At 43.2% G+C, this 18,520-nt stretch overlaps 1 protein-coding gene across 2 annotated transcripts in view; it reads right to left on the bottom strand.

Moving 5' to 3' along the window:
- MFSD1 (major facilitator superfamily domain containing 1) overlaps positions 1-18,520 on the bottom strand; it is a 39,509-nt gene that overhangs the window by 5,994 nt on the left and 14,995 nt on the right. For both annotated transcript variants that reach the window (XM_075937797.1, XM_075937798.1), the window contains exons 5-14: positions 16,554-16,621; positions 14,139-14,247; positions 13,483-13,585; positions 12,235-12,333; positions 11,148-11,259; positions 7,367-7,423; positions 6,746-6,902; positions 3,908-4,005; positions 3,253-3,365; positions 2,644-2,691 (exon numbers count right to left, since the gene is read on the bottom strand). In XM_075937797.1, the coding sequence (XP_075793912.1) occupies positions 2,644-2,691; positions 3,253-3,365; positions 3,908-4,005; positions 6,746-6,902; positions 7,367-7,423; positions 11,148-11,259; positions 12,235-12,333; positions 13,483-13,585; positions 14,139-14,247; positions 16,554-16,621 (964 nt within the window). The remainder of the gene's footprint in view (positions 1-2,643; positions 2,692-3,252; positions 3,366-3,907; positions 4,006-6,745; positions 6,903-7,366; positions 7,424-11,147; positions 11,260-12,234; positions 12,334-13,482; positions 13,586-14,138; positions 14,248-16,553; positions 16,622-18,520) is intronic.

The following is an 18,520-nucleotide window of genomic DNA, read 5'->3' as shown; positions in this document are numbered from 1 at the left end:
TGAAGTTTCTGGCTGGACGTCAGGAATGGCTTTCTTGAATTAAAAAAAAGCGCCCTACTCAGCTTGGGTCATTTACACATATACTGGATAAAATGCTAGAATGTCTTTGGTAGGAAAAAAGCCAATATTACTAGCAATATAGATTGAATATTCTCCAGTTCTATCATTATCCAACTCCGGTGTCGGAAATATAATTAGACATGCAAGAACAGACAAGGGGGAAACTAAGAATGTGCCTTCCAAATACCCAATACAAATTTTACATATGCAAAAACATAGCACTTCGACAGTTGCTATGAGGTCTAGAAAAGAATCTGAGTGTTTTCCAAATAGGGATATGGAAATAGTCACACAGGGTACATCTACACAGCAGGTCTAAAGTTGAATTAAGCTACACAACTTCAGCTATGTCAGTTGCATAGCTGAAGTCAAAATAGCATCAAGAGCCAAATTAAGCTGTCTACATAGCGGGAAGCTGAAGGAACACCGCTTTTCTTTCAATTTCCCTTACACCTTGTAAAATGAGGGTATAGGAGTCAGAGTAAGTAGTCCTCCAGCTCAACATTATTTCATAAAAACATAAGAATGGCCGTACTGGGTCAGACCAAAGGTCCATCTAGCCCAGTATCCTGTCTGCCGACAGTGGCCAGCACCAGGTGCCCCAGAGAGGGTGGACCGAAGACAATGATCAAGCGATTGGTCTCCTGTCATCCCTCTCCAGCCTTTGACAGAGGCCAAGGACACCATTTTATCCCCTGGCTAATAGCCTTTTATGGACCTAACCTCCATGAAATAAAGGCTTGTAGCATAGACACTCTGTTGTGTAGACATACCCACAGCCTTAGGCCAAAGTCTACACTAGACCTGGAAGGTCAGGTTAGGGTGCACAACTTCAGCTATGCAAGATATGTAGGCTGGCTTAAGGTTAACTGACTCCAGCTTGGCACCATCTTCACAGAGATAAGCCAATGGGGGCGGTCATGATTATGAGGGTTAGCCAGCAGCCTGGGGATTAAGGGGTTAACTACACCTAGCCAGGTGGAATGACCAATAGGAATGTAGGTGGGACTTTTCAAACTGGGACAAAGGAACTTGGGTTTATTCCTTTCTCCCCTTTGTCTCTCAGGGAGTTCTCTGCAGCTACAGAGAGGGACAAGCATCTCTCTCTCTCTCTCTCTCTCCAAGACACCATTCTTCATTTTCTGTAAGAAGGGTAAAGTTTAGGTAGTTTCGTTAGGTTTTATTGTTTTAAGGATTGGGTATGGGATCTGAGATCTGGCACTGCTTAAAAGATGTTTTGGCTTTTCTTTGTAACTAAGTTCTAGGCCCATGGAGTTTCTCCATGAGTATATTTTGTTACCTCCATATCTAGTCATTATGTTTGCAACAGGAATATTGTTGTAATAAAAGTTCTTTCATTTCTTTTTATTAACCTGGCAGTGGTTAATTGTGTGCCTTGATTTTTATCTTAGGGGTGAGATTTCCCAAATGATCTTCCCCCTAATTTCTTTATCAAGATTTGGGAGGTGGCAGCGGAAGTTTTATTCCCAAGATCTAGGTTTAAGATTTTGGGGGAAGTTTTATACAAGCCTGGTAGATAAGGCTTTGGGGTACACTTGCTGGCCCCCATTTCTGCATTTATCATGCCAGAGTGGGGAAGGAGCCATGACAGGGGCAAACACTCCTGTTGGCTTTCCTTACTTCTCGTGACTGCCAGAAGTACCAGCACTGACCTGAGCCATGCTCAGTGTTCGATTTAGCGGGTCTTAACTAGACCCACTAAGTCAAATGACAGAAGATTGATCTCCAACACGGCAAGTGAAGATATGGCCTTACTCATGGCCTACTAAAGCATTTCTCAGATATGGCCACCAGGGGCTCTCATACGGCAACAGCCTGGGCTGTGATGGTGGAGATAAGAAAAAGGCAAAGTAAAAGCCCCTCCTTGTTGCTCCTGGATGCACCACCTTGGTGTTAGCTGCCAGCAGGGGTTGGATCCTGCCCTCACTCCAGAGACCCCAGGGGCACAAGGCTGGAGGAACAGGCAGTCAGTTCCCTATCTTCCCCTGGGCAGTGGGGCTCAGCCTTTGGGCTTCAGTCCCAGGGATTGGGGTGGCAGGCTCTGGCCTTGGGGCTTAGAGTGCCAGCCCCAAGCCCTATCCTCAACCTGTGGGGACTTGGGATCTGGACATGGGACTTCAGCCCCCAAGTATTTTAGAAAAACAAATAGGAGTGGCCACCAAAAAAAAAAAAAAAAAATCTGTCCTGAGAACCCCTGACCTAGCATAGACAATCAAGTCTGATATCCATGTGCAGCTGTACTGTATTCTTTTCATAAGAAAGAACTATATTAAGTGCAAAGTGTTTTAAAACTAGTTCTCAAGTTAGTTCAAGAAGGTCCTGAATCCTCTGCATATCCCAATTATTAGGAGCATTCATACCGATAATGTTGAGGGAATTTTAATAAAGAAAACTTATGTTGAGATAATTTAGAAATAGCTACATTCAGAGGGTAAAATTTTATCCACACAGTTTGTTACCCTACTTGTAATACTAGTTAGAGAGGAAAGATTTAGATCACTGTTGTAACTGTAATTACCAACTCAACAGAACAAAATAGAGACAATATAAACATGTGCTTACCAGTGAGATGATTCACAAAATACAGCATAACCACAGCTATTAGGGACACTAGAAAAGCAGAAGAGTATTGTCAGCAAGGTTACTAAGAGGGGAGGAAAACCAAACTCTTACTCTAAAATGCAATTCAGTCAAATCTTTTACATAGCTGATTTGTAAATCCCATCTTCGGTCAATCTTGCTAAGTGAGCTAGGAGCACAAGACCTATTGACTTTGCTTTCATTCCACTTACAGTGCTTAAAGCAAGATCAGGAAAGAAAGATTCCTTAACATGGAAAGAGACTTTCCTGGAAGATCCCATTTTAGCATAACTAGCGTGTTTCAGTGTTACCTGCAAAGGTTTTGACTATATTTAATATCCATCTAGTCTCATCCTACCTCCGCTATCTTCCATACTCATTATAAAGTCCCTTGAACCTAAGGAATCAGTAGTCCAGTGAAAATTAGTTACTTTCAACATCAGTTTATGAAACAAGCAAGCACCCAATTATCAATCTATGCAACCAAAAACAATTCATGGATATGTCTACAAAGACACCAAGAAATAAGGAAAATGTCATGTGAGCTCCCCTATATTCAGGGGCAATAGGTTCCCACAGTAATGTACTTACAGCAAATACAAGCACTGAAGAAGACTTCTAGGAACAGGTACCCTCGAGAATCCAGTATCATACCTGCTGCTATGGCAATAATTGCCAGACCCAGATTCTGGATAGACTGCATACTAAAAGACAGAGTATACAATATTATTCACATTACATGGGGAATTTTATTATTTTTAAAGAAGTCAACTTGCTTATGGTATGAAGAGTAAAGAGAGTTTCCTTATCTGCATTTATAAATAAAGCTTAAAAAAAGACTGTCTACACAGGCACAAGTTAAATCAAGGTATACAAAAGCAAAATATGCAACAACTACATTCTCAGATTTTACAAACTGCATCCACAAATCTGAGGGCAGAATCAAGTCCTATGTTTGTGACCTGTTACTTTTGCCACTAATCTTTCACATGTGGAGAGCAAAACCTATTTTAGAAACAATAATTTCAAAAGAACGGAAACAAGTATTAGGTTTATTTGCTATCAAAAACATACAGTAAGAACTTGAGAATTGCTCCTAGCATAAGTAATTTTGTAAGATAGTTTCATTAGCTGCTAACATGGTCACTGCAATCAGGAATAAGCTAGTCAAAATGTAAGTGGTTCTTCAGTGTTTGGAAGTGCCTGCTATAGGCCTCCCGTGGGAGACAGATATAAATATACTCACAAGCCGTAAGCGGTTCCCAGCTGATGTTCTGGCACAACAAAAGCTACCATTGGCCACAAAGCACACGCAAGCAGTGAATAGGCTACTCCTAACATACACTGTTGAAAGCAAGATTAGAATAAATAAGATTGTATTTAAAACCAGTCTATATACAACTCACTCTATAAGTACTAAGATATAATACTTGGTATAGAGCAAGGGTGGATAATAATATTTATTGGTGTGCCCCCCCCTCCATGATTTTTGGCAACTGATCAAGGGCTGCATTTCTACTGAAGGGAGAGGGGGTCTGGGACAGAGGCTGGGACACAGGAGAGGGTATGGAGTCTGAGTTTGAGGGGAGGGGAGAGGCTGATCTATGGCAGGAGAATTGGATGCATGGTAAAGGGAGGGGATATGGGTGCCAGAGGATTCTAGCCTGGGGGAGGGGAGAGGTGTAGGACAGGGAGGCAGTTGTGATGTGGGGGAAAGGAGTGCAGAGGGTTTGGGTGGTGGACTGGAACAGGTAGGTGGGAGGCAATGGCAGGGGAAGGAGTGCTATAGGCAGACTGACTGAAAGGTGCTTACCTAAGCAGCTTCCAGCCAGCAGCCCTGCAGGAACCTGAAGGCTGCAGTTGCAAGCTGTTCCACATGGTTCTGCTCCAGGCAGGGTGGAGGGGAAGAGGCTTCATTGGCTGCCCCTGCAACCAGCAAAATCTCTCTGCTCCTATTGGCCAGAAACTGGTCAATGGGCACCGAGAAATTTTGCTGGGGGCGGGAACAGAGCACAAAGCTTCCCTCCTTGTAGCTGCTCTATGCTGGGAACATTTAGAGCAGCTGTACTGTGCTTAAGGATCCTAGCAAGGCAGCCGCAGGCCAGATCTGGGCGGCTAGCTGCCTCTTGCCCACTGTGGTATAGAGTTTTAATAAAAAAGGATGACATTTCTACAGGGGAACTGACAGCCTTGCTGGGCCCCAAGGTTGTGAGGATGGTGGGGGCTAGCTCTGTGGTCCCAGAAGGGGCAAGGCCAGGAGCACTCATCCTCAGCACCACCTGGAATGCAGTGCTCATGCATGCATGCAGCCCCCCCGAACTGCCTAGAGCACAGCGCTTCAGTGGCGATGTAGAGGACCTGGGGCTCCAGGTGCTGCCACTACCCTGGGCCCTTTTAAACTGCTGGGCCCTGGAGCAGTTGCCCCCTTTGCTCCTCCCATATCAGCAGGCCTGTATTTTGGCAACAAGTTTCTGGATGAGCTTTGCATAAGCAGAATCAGCCAGTTAGAGGGGGAAAAAAAGCTTAATTTTGTGGAGATACAATACATAGAAAAGTATGCCACATTTTTGGGAGAGTTTAAGTTACCTTCCTACCAATAAAGAAAACATAAGTTCAACTCCCCCCTCTCCTATCACCTGGAAAGCCAGGTGCCTTCAGAATTCTACAGTACAGGACTTCAGAGGAGCGAACGCTTTAATGCAGCAGGACTAGAAAGTGGTATGAACACAAAGTGGGGGTTTCTGGCAATTTCTTCACTCCAGTAAAATTGGTGAGAAGCTGTTTGGAGTTTCCAGTGTTTGTACACAGCTTCCAGAACAGAAAACAGTTAAGCATCTCACCCATGACCTTATTTAAGATTAGCCCATACCAGAGGAAAAAGTGCAGGCAGCTTGCAGAGTTGCTAAGCTTCAGACCCTTGGAGCTTCTTCCTACAGTCTAGAGTGCCATGAAAGTAAGAGGCAGCTGCTGCAAAACCGCAGTCTTACAACCCACCCTCTGAACCCTACCAGATTCTGAAGGAGCACTGGAATTACTGTAACAGATCAGACACGAGCCTACCTACATTCTAGAACGACCTACCTACATGGCAAGTGTCCTGCTAACCTCCCCACCCACAGTGGTTGGCTTGTCTATTATAAGCCCTTATGTTTCAATCTTCACTACAGTTCAGTTAGGTATCTAATCTGGTTTTAAATTGCCTATGTTAAAGTCCTAAGGACTTTGCCTCGATGGTAATTTTGAGCAGATAGTTTTGTGTAAATCATTCCACAACTTCGCCTTTAATTTTTATTTCATATAGCATTCCCTTGTTTCTGTATTATTTAAATAAAGGGTAAATAGGAATGCCTGATTATCTTTCTCTACACTAGTCGCTATTCTCTCATCTCCATTATATGCACAGCGCCAGAAATAGGATCAAGAGAGCTACATAATAAATTGTATTGACCATGCTATCAGATAACACAGAGGCGGGGAAACTGCTGGCCTGTAGGCCAGATCCATCCTGCTGCTTAATTTCATCCAGCCCACAGCAAATCACCGCTCAGCAGGCCAGAAGTCCTAGTATGCAGGAAAGCTCTGCATGCTTTGCCAGCTCCACAGATCCCATTGGTTGGGAACTGTAACCAATGGGAGCTGCACTGGCAACACAGGCCATGCAGAGCAGCTAGACGTGACTGCCACTTCCATTCCACGGCCAACAGAGCCAAGTGTAGTAAGCACCACCTGACTCAAGCCTGCATCCCAACTCTCCGGCCCCAGGATGGAACTCTGTCCCGCACACCAACTCCCTTGGTTCTGGCCCAGAGCCCTCTTCTGCACCCCAAATCCCTTGGGTGCTCTGGGATAGGCACATCGGGGTGCTAACTCTCTCCCTAAACCCCACTTCCTTGTCTCAGCCCCAAATTCCCTCATTTCTGAGGCACATGGAGCCTACATACCCCACAAAGGACAGCATGTGGCCCACAACTGATTTTGTTTTGGGTCAGTGGCTGCAAAAAAGAGAGCTCTTCACCTCAGAGAAGATACATCACTTTTTTTTTAATATATTACACACAAAGTAACTGTTATTAGCAAGAATTACCATGGCAATCCAAGGGTTCCAGAAAGTGAAGGCCAACATAACGTGAGAAGCAAGGGTTACCACTACAGCACACATAACCCAGATAATATTTCTTCCAAGTTTATCCACCAGGAATCCAAAGAGAGGGGACATGGGTGCTGATATGATATATACAATGCTACAAAATAAAGTGATAAGTTTGAAAACATTTATTCTCCTACATTTTAAGCCACAAGGAGTTTCTGCCGTTCCCATGATGAAGCACCACTATCTACAACACCAAATCCCCTCTTCATTCTGGAACCCCACGATTGAACTGTTCTGGGATGCTAGAAGGCATAATTCATACATTCCACGCCCGATAAATACCCAAGCAGCATAGCACCTGACAAAGGCATTTCTAAACAAAGTGCTATGGCTCGTTTTTAATAGTCTATCTCCCACAAGGGAGAGACTGATGCTCCTTGACAGAATAGCCTACTCAGGCTCCAGTGAAACACGCTGGTCATACAATACAAATATGCCTGAAGATAAGATCTGAAAAAGATTCCCCACCTCTCTCCCTGGACTCCCAGACCTTAGTGACATACTTTACATGAAAAGGCTTTATGTTAAAGACTTAAAGTAAATTTGCAGGAATACCTGTTAATTGCACTTGCTTCTTGAGAAGAAAATCTGAATTTCTCAATGAAGAAAACCCTAAAGTAAAACCCATAGATTAGTTTTAGAATATTTCTCTACCTGTTTAGAAAAAGCGTTTCATTTTGAAACTTGAGCTAAAACTAACTAGGAAAGAAAAATGCAAGTTTACTAAAGTTTTTTTCGGGCGTGATACACAGAAAGATACTACATATAGAATTGCATGACATTTAAGGAAATGGACTTCTAGGACAGAAGTTTACACAAAATGTTTTCTTCTACATTAGAAGTTCTATTTTTGAAAGTCATCAAAAGCATGATTCACTGGTAGCTAACCCAGCAATGGGACAAACAAGGATTAAACAACTGTATTAGGCCATCCAAAGCCAGATGTTATGGAGAGGAGGGTGCAGAAGCAAAACGGAGAAGCCAAAGAACTATATTAGCTTGGAGAAGTCTGATGGTTAGTGACATTTAACTCCCTTCCCATTTAATTAAGGAAAAGATCTGAATTAGAACATTGTATTTCTATACAGGATTTGAATCTAGCAACAGATTACTTAGGTCAAAGCACAGGGTTCAGAAAAGCTACATGCACAGATCAAGAGGACTGACAGTATTCAAAGTTCCTGCAATCTAAAGCTACTGCTACGCTGAGTCAAATCTTCACTTGACAGTAGAGGACACCACTAAATTGCAGCCTTCCCTGGCTCTTGCTGCATTAGATTCCAAGTTTCACATAATCCAATTCCAAGTTTCAGGTAACAAATGTAACAAGTATTACGCCAACTCAACCAGCGCTAACTAAGGATGTTAAGGGCTAGTTGAATCCCCCACCCCCGCTACCTCTTGTACTGTCTCCCGCTGGGGCTTTTGTACATTTCAAAGGAGGAAGTGCCTATTGACTAGTCAAGTAACACTGGTCTACAATTTTTTAGAAGTAGTCTGCTTAGGAGATAAAAAGTACTATTTATTATGTATTTTGATGTGCTGAATTCAAATATGACAATTAAAACAACTGATTGGCTATTGTTTCCAAGATATTTAAGTTTTTACATTTTACGTCTATGTATATTGTGCAGCTAGAGTTTTAATCGTAAATTGTAAACCTAGGTCTTTTCACGTGTTTATGGTTGCTTTACATGATAATATTTCACCTGTCCTGTTTATGTAACACTTTAAAAATCAGCAAAAGGGTTCTATAAATAAAATTTATTATGAAACAAGAGGCAAAAACTATTATGTACATAGTTTAGTTCTATTCAGTGTCTACTCAGTGCTTCTTGGCTGGTCTCTTGTATTCATTAAATGGAGCATCTCTTGTCACTGTCCAGCAATAGTCTCCAAGCATTGATGGGCTCCATTTGCCCTGATAGCATTTCTCTATTGTTGCAATGTCCTGGTGAAATCGCTTGCTGTGCTCGTCACTCACCTGATCCGCAGTTCGGTGGGAAAAAAAAAAAAAATCTAGATGAGAGTGCAAAAAAAGTGTATCTTTAGTGACATGTTGCAACCAAGACTTTTGTATGCCTTGAGGTTTTCCACCAACAACTTGTAGTTGTCTGCCTTCTTGTTTCCGAGAAAATTTATTGCCACTAACTGGAAGGCTTTCCATGCCGTCTTTTCCTTGCCACGCAGTGCGTGGTCAAATGCATCATCTCGAAGAAGTTCACGAATCTGAGGACCAACAAAGACACCTTCCTTTATCTTAGCTTCACATAACCTTGGAAGTTTTCCATGGAGGTACTTGAAAGCTGCTTGTGTTTTGTTCATGGCCTTGACAAAGTTCTTCATCAGACCCAGCTTGATGTGTAAGGGTGGTAACAAAAATCTTCCTTGTTTCAACAACTGGTGGATGCTGAACACTTTTCCTCCCAGGCTCCAATGACCGTCGGAGTGGCCAATCTATCTTGATCTCTTGCACGACTCTCTCATTCACAGAGAAAACAGCTGTACTTTGTGTATCCAGTCTGCAGACCAAGCAAGAGAGCAACAACCTTCAAATTGCCACAAAGCTGCCACTGATGTTGGTCATAGTTTATGCACCTCAAAAGTTGTTTCACGTTGTCATAGGTTTCCTTCATATGGACTGCATGACCAACTGGAATTGATGGCAAAACATTGCCATTATGCAGCAAACAGCTTTAAGACTCGTCTTCGATGAATCAATGAACAGTCTCCACTCATCTGGATGGTGAATGATGTTGAGGGCTGCCATCACACCATCGATGTTGTTGCAGGCTACAAGATCGCCTTCCATGAAGAAGAATGGGACAAGATCCTTTTGATGGTCATGGAACATGGAAACCCTAACATCACCTGCCAGGAGATCCCACTGCTGTAGTCTGGAGCCCAACAGCTCTGCCTTACTCTTGGGTAGTTCCAAATCCCTGACAAGGTCATTCAGTTTACCTTGTGTTATGAGGTGTGGTTCAGAGGAGGAAGATGGGAGAAAATGTGGGTCCTGTGACATTGATGGTTCAGGACCAGAAGTTTCATCCTCTTCGTCTGACTCAAGTGAGAATGATTCTGGTGCATCAGGAACCGGCAGTCCTCCTCCATGGGGTACTGGGCGTGCAGCTGATGGAATGTTTGGATAATGCACAGTCCACTTTTTCTTCTTTGACACATCTTTCCCAACTGGAGGCACCATGCAGAAGTAACAATTGCTGGTATGATCTGTTGGTTCTCTCCAAATCATTGGCACTGCAAAAGCCATAGATTTCCTTTTCCTGTTCAACCACTGGCGAAGATTTGTTGCAAAGTGTTGCAGCGTATGTGTGGGGCCCACCTCTTGTCCTGATCTCCAATTTTGCAGCCAAAATAAAGGTGATAGGCTCTCTTAACCATAGTGGTTATACTGCGCTTTTGTGATGCAAAAGTCACTTCACCACAAACACAGCAGAAGTTATCTGCACTGTTCACACAAGTACGAGGCATCTCTGCTCACTTTGGCTAACAAATGTGTCCCTTTGCAAAATCAAACACTGACAAATAAGAGAGCATGACACTGTATGATTTCTAGAGCTGATATAGGGCAATTTGTTCAGCAGAGTGATGTAAGCTTCGTTATGATTGCATCATCCATAAGTTCTAGGAATAACATGATGCAATTCATATCATGTATGACGCAATACCAGCTTCAGATTGCATCATTCATTGTTTTGCCTAAAAAGCAAGTACTGTCCAAACCCAGTCAGATTTATTCATAGATCCAGTCAAAGATGTATTTTAGTCATTTCTGGTTTAAATTGAGATCCCTTCCCTTTATAATTCACTTATCCTCTGCCATTCGCAAGTCAAGGGTCGTATATACTGACCCAATAGCATATCTTGAAAACTAGAGCCAATCAACAATTTTAAGCATCATTTTCATTCTCAGGGACCCAGAATTAGTAACGTTTGGCTAAATTTATTTCAGAAGCATTTTGGCTGTAGAGCAGTGTCGATGGAAATTCCATTGACTAGTAAATTACCTGATACATAACATCCTAGAAAGTGCAATAGATAAGAAATTCACATCATCTCTCTCAAATAAGAGATGGCACAAGCAATATCACTGAAGGCACATCAAAAGCAGACTCAAATGTAGAACTGCTACAAAAGGTGAGAGAACCTAACAGCAGTAGTTTCTCATTTTAAAGTTATCTTTAAAAGTTTATATTGTCTCTACAAATAGTTCTGTCAACTTTGTCAAACTTGTACTGTATGGTAGATTATGACAGGATGTTTTGCTGCAGGGTTTTGTGTTTAAATTAATGAAACAAAACAGAGTCAAACTTACTTCCCAAGTCCAATGAAAGGAAACACAGCCGCATAATAACAAACACAGATTATAAATATGAGCCACAAAGACAACGAGAAGTCTTTCACATCAGTTAACTTAATCACTTCACCTTCAGAAAGAAAGAAATGCCGGGATCAATTCAAGTTTTCTATAGTTTATATTTAATATTTTAATGCTGAAAAATAAATAATGCATTGCAGAACTGGAGTGTAGGGATGTAAAAATCCTCTTTAATTGGTTAACCAGTTAAACATATTGATTGAAATTAAGGGAGAGCATGAGCAGGCAGGGTTCACTCCAGGCTGGCTGGAGTTGCCCCACTGCTGGGGTGGAAAAGCCCCTGCCTATGGCAGACCAGGGTACCTCACAGGCAGGGGCTGGTCCGGCATTGCAGCGAAGGCAGCCACTGCCTGTGGGGCGACTGGGCCCACCATGGAAAGAGGCTGCTTTGACCAGGATGCCCCAGAGGCAGCAGTTGCTCCAACCCTCACCAGTTAACGTTTCACATCCTAAGTGAGCGTTCATGTAGTTAGATTGTGTACGATATATACGGTCACTCAGTTATAAATATGTGCAAGAGGGAGCTTGTGGCAAGTTTAAACTAGCAATTTCATTGAGTCAGACTGATTAGCACAGCCAAGTGGAACATCTTAACTGACTTCATTTCAATTAATATTGATATTTTGCTGCAACCCCAAACTATGGAGAAAAAGTGATTAAATGTAGGAACAGAGCAAAAAAAGTCAGTTTCTAGCATGCCTCATATTTATGTAGCCAACACATCACTGCAGATTGTTGGAGGAAGATGCATACTTTAGCAACCATATAGAAGAAGGGGAATCTTCACACTTTGATAATAGAAGACAGCTAGAAGCAGGGTTTGTTTTATCCAAGATTTTGCAGCAAGGAGAAGGTGAGTAGTGGTAAAATCAGAGCACCTGAAGCCATTTTTATTGACTAATAGACCCCTTTAAATTCCAGTTATTTTGTTCTAGAGTGAAGGGTGATGTATATATAACCTGGAATCCTACAGTAACCGATAATATTGTAGGTTAACATATTATGCTAATTCTTTATCACTCACCAGTTTTCCCTTGCTCTTTACGAAGGATTTTTTCTGCTCTCTTGTCCAGATAAGCAAGAATTAGTGCACAGATGAGTGAAAAGATACATGTGACTCCACCTGTAAGAAGAAGAGGTGGACAGTAGTAACTTTAGAGACCAAGCTCTTCAAAACATACATATTTTACCCTACATTTCTAAACAGACCAGAACAACAATTGCAAAGTTCACGATGAACAACATCAGTTGCTGTCATTATAAAAAACTAGTGGACTAATTCAAAGTCTTTGAAGTACAAAGATATTTCTGCTATCTAAACTCTACCCAATATGGACACCATCTTAAAATCTTAAGCATCAGGGGGTAGCCGAGTTAGTCTGTACAGGATAAACTTAAACAAATGGTCTGGTAGCACTTCGTAGACTAACAAATGATACCATCTACATGTTTTGTTAGTCTACAAAGTGCTACCAGACCATTTGTTGTTTAAGTTTAAAAGTCTTAAGTTCACAAATGTTTCAAGTACAGTTGTGCCTGTATTACAGATAACTACACTTATCTAGAAATACAGTGACCTCATTACACCCACAGATCTGCAGTTTCAGAAAGATACATGCAATTTGTGAGCAATTCTGCACCAGAAATTTTACTTGGAATATGTGAGCAATTCTGCACCAGAAATTTTACTTGGAATATCAGAAGCAAAACTCAAGCTCAGATGCAAGCAGGAATAGCGTCCTAATATCCATGGTTTGGTTTTGTAGAGGGTGAAGGCTTTGTCCCAAGTGGGACTGATATTCTCTCTCCAGAGAACAGAGGAACAAACAGGAACACAAGAATTTTGATATACTGACTTTTTGATGGACAAGAGATGTACATCAAGTCAATGGAATGATACACATACACACCTCATCCCCCAGCACATAAGCGACAAGAAAATCATTACATATGCCAATGATTTTAGTTGCTAGCTGGACACATACAAGACACCAGTAATTGTCAATTAAGTGGGATAACTACTCAGATGTTGACTTTGCTTAAAGTTTGAACTTAGCAGCAAAGCATGTCTTAATAGCCAGCAATATCTCAGACTGATCTATAGTTGATTTTCAGTAATACCAAGCAATTTTTCAACTGGAGAGGCTATAACCACCACTCATTTTAGCTTTTAGTTCATGCATATTCTTTAAAATGTTCAGTGTTGCTTATGTCATTTAGCATTCAGGATTTTCATGTTTAACTGAGGACTTTAAAAAAAATATTTACTAACCGATCATGAGTGTTAACCCAAGTGTTCTGTGACCTGTGGAGCCCAGCAGACCTTGAACTCTGGAGTATATCCATCCCATGATATTCATATTCACAGTGCTCCCCTAGAAAGAAAGGATTGGCATGAATATTGCGGTTTACTCTTCTATTATAGTTTTAAAGGATCAGCTAAAATGAACGGTTTAAATTTCTCCAATTGCCCAAGAAATGTAATCTAAAAATGAGAGAACAAAGTAAGCTTGATTTATGCATCTCAAGGCATGAAAATAAAATAGCAACTAGCATAAGAATTGAATAGATTCAAGATTACAAAGATAAGAATCCAGTCACAAATTAGATGTTTTGCAGCATATTACCCTGAATTCTACACACTATGTTAAAGGTATGCTTTGTTCAACCATATTTAAAACCAAGTAGAGCAGACTTCAGGAGGAGATGTCTAACCAGAGCAGAAGATACAGTCCTCCATCAGGGGAAAGCTGGGGGGCAGAGGAAGCAAAAAAGGAATCAATCCAATTCTTATTTCCTAACCCAAACAGAATGAATAGCAGAAGCATGGTTGAATGTCAGGTCAGATATTTATATGAAGTTGATAAAATACTAGATTGATAAAATACTAGTGCAAATAAAAAAATAGTTATAGGGTTTTATACTTACAATTCGGGCCATGCTAAGCTGTAATCCAAACACAAGGTTTAATTCCTTGCCTTTAAACCAACTGACAGCATAGGCATTTTGTGCTACTGCTAAGGATTCCCCACCAATTCTAAATAGGAGAAAGAGAAATATACTTAAGATTTACCACCAGCTGGGATTGAACAAAGAAAATAAGTTAAACCAGTGAGCAAAGGCACCTCCACGGCCGAATTTGGCCCACCAGTGGATCCGGCCCACAGCAGCCCTGCTGCTCCCCTACCCTGAGGCCAACTGAGATCTGGGGACAGGGGAGGGAGGAGGAGGAGGAAGCATACAAAGTCTCCTCTTCCTCCCCCCCAAGATGCCTGATGGCTGGAAGCAACCACCAGCTGTTTTAAAACAGCTGACAGTTCTCGGGGGGGATGGGGGGGACCTCACACACTTCCCAGGCCAATTAGAGTCTGTGGGTGGGGGAGCACAGAAATCTCCAGGTCCCGCCCCTTCCACCCAAGGCCTTGCACCTTCTGGGGCACTTCAGAAATTGGTAGAGTGACCCCCCTTTTACAAATTATTGCCCATGCCTGCATTAAACTGACTTCAGTTTGCATAGATTTGAGTAGGTAGTTTCTATTATGATTCCAGTGAAACATGTAAGACTATAGGAAAAATTAGGAAAAAATGGATTGCAATTGCCTTGGATTGCATAAAGAGGGCAATATGAAGAAAGCAGATGCAAAACAATAAAATAAATGCGATAGCTAGGAAGGGGCTGCAGAGACAGAATAGTGTAAGAACCAAGGGGAGAAGACTAAAATTAACAGAGCCAGGATTTCACAAAACTAAAACATGTTTCTTAGTGCTTATTCATAATGGGTCACAGATTGTGCAACTTTCATATTGTCAATCACAGCTTAATAAAGATTATCTTATAGCCCACTTCTTATTTGTGATCAAACAATATCGCTGAGGGAAAGCTACAGCAACTGTGTTTACATGTTAAATTGCATTATATACTAAAACCCATTACTTTTACAATGCGAAACCAGGAGCACCAGCACCATGGTGTGATTCTGTTGTTTATAAACAACAATCTGGTCTGCTGGTTGTGTGTTTTTCCATTACAGGCAGTCCCCGACTTATGTCGGATCCGCAGTTACGAACGGGGCTGCCCCAGAGTACACGGACTGCGGGACCTCACGGTCCTGCCGCCCGTGTACTCTGGGGCTTTCTCTGTGTCTCCCTGGTCTGCAGACCAGGAAGACGCAGAGCAATGCCGCGGAGGGGCTCAGGCAGCCCAGGGGCGCCTGGGCTGCCCGAGCCCCCCCCCCCCCCCCCACGGCTTTGCAAAGCCGCGGGGGGGGGGGAGTGGGGGGGGCTCGGGCAGCGGGGCACCCCAGGCGTGCCTGGGCTTCCCCGAGGCTTTGCAAAGCCGCGAGGGAAGCTGGCAGCGGGACAGCCCAGACGCCCCGCAGCTGTCCCGCTGCCGGCGTCCTCAGAGGCTTTGCTCCCTCCAGCAGACCAGGGAGACGGGGAGCAAAGCCGCGGAGGACCCAGGCGGCGGGACCGCGGTGCGTCTCGGTCCGCCGCCCATGTCTTCCTGGTCTGCTGGGGTGGGGTGGGGGGGGGGGGGCGCAGCTAGTACGCCCCTCCCCCCCCCCCCCAGCAGACTAGGCTTTTCTCCGGACGCATGTGACAGAGCAGCTGGGGTGCTGCCGGTTGGTTCCGCAGCGCCGCTCTGGGCGCTACTGGTCCAACCCAGCAGCACCACAGCTGCTCTGACCAGCAGCGGCTGAATCAGGACGCCTGGGGCAGAGCAGATGGGGTGCTGCTGGGTTGGTCCAGTAGTGCCGAGGAGCGGCGCTACTGGAGCAACCCAGCAGCACCCCAGCTGCTCTGCCCCAGGCGTCCCCAAGTCAGCCGCTGCTGAAACTGACCAGCGCTGACTACAGGAAGCCCGAGGCAGAGTTGCTCTGCCCCGGGCTTCCTGGAATCAGCTGCTGATCAATTTCAGCAGCAGCTGACTTGGGGACGTTTGGGGTTCTTAAGTTGATTCTGTATGTAAGTCAGAACTGGCGGTCAGTTTCAGCAGCGGCTGAATCTGGACACCAGTTCCGACTTACATACAGATTCAACTTAAGAACAAACCTACAGTCCCTATCTTGTACGTAACCCGGGGACTGCCTGTATTTAAATTTCAATAAAGACATTTACTGAATATAACAGTGAAGCACTGGAAAGCCAGTTCCAAGTCTATAATAAAATTTAGAAATGCACCTACAACTCTGCACAGACCTGACTGAAGTAGTATCAAGACCAAAATACATAGACCGAGACTGGAGGAACACAAGTGTGCTTGGCATGCTGCAGAACACAGAAAAAGGTGGTTGTGCCTGTAAGCATGTACAATCGGATGTTGACTTTTTAACCTAGACTTACCCAAATACAAATCTGCCAGCTTCCATAAGCCAAAAAGCATTACATATAGCTCCCATAGCAAAGATCACCTGTAAAATAGCAACATTTAAAATTTGTTCAAAAAACTCAACTTTACACTAAAGTGATTCTGGAACATCAAACTGCAAGAGGTACATATGTAAACTAATAAGCTGTATTCTGCTTTGATTTTTTTTCCTGAAAGCTAGCAAACATATGAAGCCTTGCAACATTTTAATGATTAAATGCTTGTTAGCAGCATATTAAATACAACATTTTAAGTGCTGACAACACTAGCTAGGAAATGTATTCAGATGCCTATTAACTAATGCAGATTGGATTGAAATCCAAGCATTTTTAAGTTTAAACATCTACATACAGAGAGTATCCTTCATACTATCTCCTGAAGACTCTCCAAAGGGTGAATGAATACTGAAACCTGTGGAAAGCATTTTTAAATTAGGAATTATTTTTGGCGTGTTAGCATGCACAAAACATACATTATTGCACAGCCTAGTTACTAGAGTTTCAATGAATACGAACAAGCTAATAACTTGAGAATTGCTATGAAGTCTTTATAAAAATATTGTTTGCAAGTCTGATTAATAGTACCCAAACCCAGATAAATTCATGTATATGCAGTATTCCTGTTAAGGATGTAATGATGTAGTTCAGTGGTACCCAATGCGGTGCGTGTGGGCACCACGGCGCCCGCCGAGGCATTTATGTGCGCCCGCCACAGCATCTGGGCAGCCCCTCCCCGGGCATGTAGCACATGAGCGGTGCGTGAGCAGCAGTGACAGCTCTGGGCGCCCAGCAGCCTCAAAAGGTTGGGGACCACTGGTGTAGTTGATTAACCAATAAGTAAACGCTTACAGGTTAATGCTTGAGAACTGTGTTTCTTAAACTTTTTAAGACCAAGGAACACCAAACAATTTTTTTTTTTAAATGAGGAACAAGGATTTTTTTTGTTGAGGAAAAAAAAGTTGGGGGGGGGGGGGGGAAGAGAAGGTTACTGAGCAAAGAAGGTCGCCTGCCCCTTTAAGGGCAGCTATTTTGAATTCTGTTGTCCACGGCACACAGAACACAGTTTAAGAAACACTGCTATAGAATAAAAGCATTTCCCTCTTCCCCCCTACCCTGCCTGTAAATTTTGCAGCAGGATTGCCAGGAGCCCAACATAGTCCCAGCTTGCACCAGGTCTGGGACCTACCCCTGCTGTTGCTCTGCATTTCAAGTGTATTAGGAGCCAGATGGGCTGGCAGTCTGGCTAGGTTCTGACTCATGCCAGGTCTGGGAGCTCAGACTCCCCCCTCTCCTGGACAGGGGCTGCTGCCACCCTGTGCTGCTGCCTCTTTATCAGAGGCAGCAGCACAGGGCGACAAGCAGCTGGTTTTTAAACAAGATACAGCAGCAGCGCTCAGTGGCAGGGGATTTCTCAGGAGTGGGGCCAGAGTGCACTGTCTGCTGGTCTCACCTCAGGGACTATAAGAATTCATGAGGTTAATCAACTATTCAATGAACTGATATTTAAGATACCTAATTCCTATAATTAGGAATCTAGGCAACATGAAGCAGATCTCCGGGAGAAGGGAAGAATCATGACAACCTATGGCATGATTCACCTTGAAAATCAAATACATGAGAATGCATTAACAGTAACCATTCTGGAGAAATGTGGTCAACAGCAAACTTTTTTAACTGCAACTCCACATAGACACTTTAGATTCCTTATTGCAAAGCAGTTATGTGAATTTGAACTATGTAGGAAGACATCTTCGAAAACGTCGCTGGATTTCAAAAGGCAACTCCACAATTGTTAATCTTAGCTAGGTTTTGCCTGCAACCCTCCATCACTGGGCATGCTGCAGAAGGGCACGATGCATACTAGTTTTGCACAGATTAATTATGCTATGCCTTTTGTTCAGCCAACCCTTCACCATGACACATGGCATCTTACACTCCTTTGT

The sequence above is a fragment of the Pelodiscus sinensis genome, chromosome 10, assembly GCF_049634645.1.
Source record: "Pelodiscus sinensis isolate JC-2024 chromosome 10, ASM4963464v1, whole genome shotgun sequence".
NCBI classification, from domain to species: domain Eukaryota; kingdom Metazoa; phylum Chordata; order Testudines; family Trionychidae; genus Pelodiscus; species Pelodiscus sinensis.
Note: the sequence above shows the minus strand (reverse complement) of the source record. Positions and strands in the feature narration are given on the sequence as shown.